Source organism: Macaca fascicularis, chromosome 6 (genome assembly GCF_037993035.2).
Source record: "Macaca fascicularis isolate 582-1 chromosome 6, T2T-MFA8v1.1".
Lineage (NCBI taxonomy): Eukaryota > Metazoa > Chordata > Mammalia > Primates > Cercopithecidae > Macaca > Macaca fascicularis.
In genome coordinates this window covers 70,049,783-70,055,782 of record NC_088380.1, presented here as the reverse complement: position 1 = coordinate 70,055,782, position 6,000 = coordinate 70,049,783, and the positions used below count along the sequence as shown (strand labels likewise).

Sequence of the window (6,000 nt, the reverse complement as noted above, 5' to 3'; positions counted from 1 at the left end):
CATTGATCTTGTATCCTGTAATCTTACTAGTTAATTCCAGGAGTTTATTTGTATATTTCTTCAGATTTAAACCATGTGCCATCTGTAAATATGCAAAATTTTTTCCTTTATAGTCTGTATGCCTTTTATTTCCTTTTCTTGCCTTATTGCACTGGTTGGCACTTCCAACACTGTAAAATAAGTGAGAGCAGACATACTTCCCTTCTCCTGATTTGAGGGGGCAAAACACACATGCTTTCACCATTAAGTGTGATGTTAGCTGCAGATTTCTTGTAGATGCTCTTTATTAAGTTAAGGAGATTCTGCTCTATTCTAAATTTTCAGAGTGTTTAATCAGGATTGAGTGTTGAATTTTTTCAAATGCATTTTTTTGCATCAATTCATAAGATCATGTAATTTTGCTTCTTTATGTTGTTAATGGGAACCATCCTACACCCCTGAAATAAATGTAACTTGATGAAGGTGTACTTTTTAAAATATATTACTGAGTTTTATTTTTAATATTTTGTTAAAGATCTGTGTGTCCATATTTAATATTCAGGAGGCATAATAGTCTGTAGGTATTGTTTTTGTCATCTTTTTCTGGTTTTGATATTAGGGAAATATTGGCTGCATAACATGAATTGGTAAGCATTCTTCCTCATCTGTTATTTGGTAAGATTGCGTAGAAATAGTGTTAATTCTTTTTAAAGCATTTCATAAAGGTCTTTATTAAAACCCTCGGGACCAGATGTCCTTTTTTGGAAACTTACTTCATTGTAAGTATATACTACAATTCATTTATCCACTCACCTAATTGTGGACATATGGGTTGTTTCCAATTTTCTCCTTTTATAAACAGCATTGATGGGTATATCCTCTCACATACGATATTGTCTATAGAAGCACCAACTTTCTCTAGGATCAACACATAGAAATGGAATTGCTGGGCATGTACATATTCACTTTTACAAAATTTTATGACCCTGTAGTGGTCATACAAATTAACACTTCCATTTGTAGTGTATAAGGTTCAATTTTTTCTCATTTGGTATTGTCAGATGCTTTAATTTTTTCCAATTTCATCATTAAAAATTATTCCAGTATAGGCTTCCGTATAAAAAGATGGACTGAGAATTTAGGTATAGTTGCTAGAGCACTTGCTTTAACTCTTTTTGTTCTCTACTGAGCTATAGCTTTAAAATGCCAACACTAGCTGAGAGCCAATACTCTATCATGTTATGAGTGATCCTTGTTGTCACATGCAGTGACTGCCTTCTATCTTTCCTCCCTTGTTTTATTTATTTATTCAAAAAATCATCAATAAAATTGTTTTTTTTGTTACACATTTAAATGAAGTTTAACAGTACATGCATAGGTTTATGTAACCATTGCCTCAATCAGGTTATAGAAAAGTTCCATCATCTCCCAAAAAACTCATTCATGCTATTCTTTATAATGCAGTCCTGTATTCCTCCTTTCTTAAGTTCTACAACCACTGATCTAGTCTCAATCACTATAGTTTTTTTCTTTTTGATAATGTCATGCAAATATAATTATACAGCACATAACTTTTTGAAAGTAGCCTTCTTTCATTCAGTATGATACCTTTGACATTCATTCAAGATGTTCAATGTTAAAAGTTTGATACCTTTTATTGTTGAGTAGCATTCCATTGTATGGAAGTAACCCAGTTTGTTTATCTGTTTGCCCACTGAAAGACCTTTATGTTATTTCTAAGTTTTGACAATTATGAATAGAACTGCTATAAACATTTTGTACAGATGTCTATGTGAATATAAATTTTCATTTTTTTTTTTTTCTGGAATAGGTGGCCAGGAGTGGGATTGCCTTGTAACATAGTAAGTGTATGTTATTTTTACAACAAGCTGCTAACTTTTTCCAGAGGATCTGTAGTATTTTTACATTTTCACCAGCATTGTATGAGAGTTTTGACTGTTTGCTGTTCTTACCAGTATTTTTATTTTATGTATTCTAATAGGTCAGTAGTAGTATCTCATTGTTTTAATTTGCATTTCTCTTAAGACTAATGACGTTGAGCATCTTTTTATGTATTTTCTATCCATATATCCTCTTTGGTGAAGCATTTAAGTCTTTTGTCCATATATATATATATATATATATATATATATATTCTTACTATTGAGTATTGATACTTTTTGGAATGTTTTGAATACAGGAAATTCATTCAAGTTATTTATAGATATGTCTATCAGTCTGCATCTTTTCATTCTTTTCATTGAATATCTTTTATAAACAAAATATTTTAATTTTAATAAAATTTAATTATTTATTTTCCTTTATGGATCTTGCTTTTGGTATCATGTATAAGAATTATTTGTCTGACTTCAGTTAACAAAAATATTTTCTATTTTTTCTAAAAGTTTTATATCATTTAGATCTGAGATTTATTTTGAGATATTTTTGTATACGTTGTGAGATTCATTTTGAGATATTTTTGTATATGTTGAAATCCATTTTATTTTCCATATGGATGTCCTATTGTTCCAATACTATTTGTTGTATAGACTAACCTTTCACTATCGAATTCCTTTTTCATCTCTGTTAAAAACCAGTGGCCAAGACAGATAAAGATAAAAGAAGGACAAGACACAAAATACCAGTATCAGGAATGAAACAAGATATTACTATAAATTATATAGCCATTAACAGAATAGTAAGGGAATATAGCAAATATCTCTACATAGATAAATTTGATTTGACAACTTAGAATAAATAAATCCATTCCTAGAAAACTACAAAATACAAAATTCATCCAAGATGAAATACAGTATTAATCCAATACCCTTCAAATAAATGGAATTCATGATTTAAAAGCTCCCCCAAAAGAAATCTTTAGGCCAACATAATTTCTCTGGGGAATTCTATTCAACATTGAAATTAAAATTAACACCAATTTTGTACAATTTCTTCCACAAAATAGAAGAGGAGGGAACATTTCCCAATCATTGTATGTGGGTATTATTACATCAATACAAATACCAGACAAAGATAGTACAAAACAATACAGTTATAGACTGATATCTTGTGAACTTGGGCACAGATATCCTCAACAAAATGTTAGCAGATTTAATCTCATAATGTACAAAAATAATTATAAAACATCATTAATCATGGTTATTCCAGGTATGCAAGGCTGGTTCAATATTTGAAAATCAGTCAATAAAATTCATTATATCAACAGGCTAAAGAAGAAAAATTACATTAATTAATGCAGAAAAGACATTTTACAAATTGCTTATTTTTGGTAAAAATTCTCAGCAAATCTGAAGAAGAGGAAAACTTCCACAACTTAATAAAGAACATCTACAGAAACCTAAAGCTAACATCATACTTCTGAATCTTCTTCCCCAATATTGGAAATAAACCAAAGATAATCTGCTATCACCTCTCTTATTCAATACAACACCAGAGGTCCTAGCCAGTGCAATATGCAAGAAAAAAAGGCATACATATTAGGTAGGAAGAAATAAAATTATACTTATTTGCAGATGACATGAAGGTCTACATAAAAAATTCCCAAGAAATCTACAAAAAATATCTCTAGAACTAATAAATGAGCTCAGCAAGGTTGCAGGCTACAAAAATCAATCACAGTTCCATATATTAACAATGCACATGTGGAAACCAAAATTAAAAACACAATACTACTTACAAATTATTCAAAGAATGAAATGCCTTAGTACAAATCTAACAAAGTACATATAGAATATGTATGCTGAAAATTACAAAGTATTGATGAAAGAAATCAAAGGAAACTTAACTAAGTAGCAAGATGTACCATGTTCATGGATTGGAAGACTCAACATAGTAAAGATGTCATTTCTCTCCAAATTGATCTGTAGGTTTAATTCAGTATCTTTCAGAATCCTGGAAAGGTTTTTGTAGATGTAAAAAAGTCTACTCTAAAATTTATATGGAAATGCAAAAAATCTAGACTCAACATAATTTTGCTAAAGAAGTGTAAAATGTGGTGAATAACTGATGCTCAGGTTTTACATAACTACAGTAATAAAGACAGTGGTATTTAATGGAGGAATAAATACATAGATAAATGGAACAGAATAGAGAACCCCAAAATAAACCACACACATATGCTCAGTAGATTTTGACTTAAGCTTCATGCTTTATGTAAAAATTAACTAAAAATAGATCAAAGACTTAAATGTAAAACGTAAAACTATACAACTTTTAGAAAAATACATAGGAGAAAATCTTTGGACCAAGGACTAGGCAGGGTCCTTAGACTTGAAAAAAGCATGATCCAAAAAAGGAAGAAAATTATAAATTGGACTTTATCAAATTTGAGAACTTTCATGATCTGAAAAACATTGTAAAGAGGATGAAAACAAGCTACAAATTGGGGGGAAATATTCACAAAACACATATTTAACAAATAACTTGTATCTAGAATATACAAATACCTCTCAAAACTCAACAGTGATGAAAAAATTGCCCAATTAAAATGTAGACAAAAGACATATACAGACGGCTTATCAAAGATAAAAGATAAATGTTCAATGAAAGATAATCACACGAAAAGATGTTCAATATCATTAGCCATTAGGGAATGACAACACTACAATGTATATCACTAGATACCTGTTAGAATAGCTAAAAATTAAAAAAAAAATAGTGATAACACCAAATGCTGTTGATGATGGAAGACACCATGTTGCTGGTAGGAACACATAGCCTCTCTGGAATAGAATATGGCAAAATTTTTCTTCCCTAGAAAATTACTCCTTATCATATGACCCAGCTCTTGCATGTTTAGGCATTTATCTCAGAGAAATGAAAACTTATGTTCACACAAAAGCTTATGCCAAAATGTTCATAGCAGCTTTTTCCAATATAGGCAAAAACTGAAAACAACCCAACTGTCCTTCAATAGGTGAATGGTTAAAGAAACTGTAGTACCTCCTATCACCCTTCAAAGAACTCTGTCATGCTATTGTATATAGTCATATCTCCCTCCCTTTTGCAACCACCGATCTATTTTCAATCACTATATATGTATTTTTTCTTTTTGATAATGCCACATAAATGTCATAATACAGTATATAACCTTTTGAAAGTAGACTTTCAGTGTATCTTTAAAAGTCATTCAGGTTGTTGATATACTACTCTAATATAAAAAAAGAAGAAATAACTTATTCACACAATAATTTGAATGGATCTCAAGGGCAGTATGCTGAGTGGAAACAGCCAATCTCAAAAAGTTATATACTATATAATTCAATGTATATAACGTTTTTGAAATGCCAAAATTATAGTGATGGGGAACAGATTAGTGGTTGCCAACGTGGGGGAAGACTGTCCCTACGAAAGGATAGCACTAAAGGTCCTTGTAATGGAACCGTTCTATATTTTTACTGCTGTGGTGGTAATATGAATTTGCACATGTAATAAAATTGCATAGAATACACAGACACATAAATTAGTTCACGTAATTGGTGAGATCTGAATTCACTTTACCATTTTTACATAATTAGTATTTCAGTATTTTCTGGAGACGTTTGGTCCTTCTTAAAAAATTTGCTTTCCAATTTTAGATTCATAGTATATTGAAATATGGTCAATTTTTCATGTTGGTTGTATCTTGTCCCCATGCTATATTCAGATATGGTAGCAGTTTGGTGTAGATTTCTTGGGATTTTCCTCATGGACAATCATGCCATCTGCAAACAGAGACAATTTAGTTTCCTCCTATTTATTTTTCTTGCTTTATTAAATTAGCTAGGACTTCCAGTATGATGATGATGAATTTGGTGAATGTGTTTGTCTTTGCTTTGTTTTCCCATTACAGGAGGAAAACATTCAGTCTTTCACTGTTTAGTATGATTTTATTTATGGGATTTTAAAAAATGATGAACTTTATCATCTACCAAGTTATAGGAAGTTGAAGTCCTTTTCTATTCCTAGTCACTGAGACTGTTTTTAAAAAATCATGAATTTTGAATCTTGTCAAAAGCTTTT

The 6,000-nt window shown here is 30.5% G+C and overlaps 1 protein-coding gene across 7 annotated transcripts in view; it reads right to left on the bottom strand.

Annotated features, from left to right (window-relative positions):
* Positions 1-2,626: 2,626 nt before the first annotated feature.
* Positions 2,627-6,000, bottom strand: part of RNF180 (ring finger protein 180) — a 242,256-nt gene continuing 238,882 nt past the window's right edge. For all 7 annotated transcript variants that reach the window (XM_045393761.3, XM_065546306.2, XM_073995134.1 and 4 more), the window contains one exon: positions 2,627-5,702. In XM_045393761.3, the coding sequence (XP_045249696.2) occupies positions 5,641-5,702 (62 nt within the window). In that variant the 3' untranslated portion in view covers positions 2,627-5,640. The remainder of the gene's footprint in view (positions 5,703-6,000) is intronic.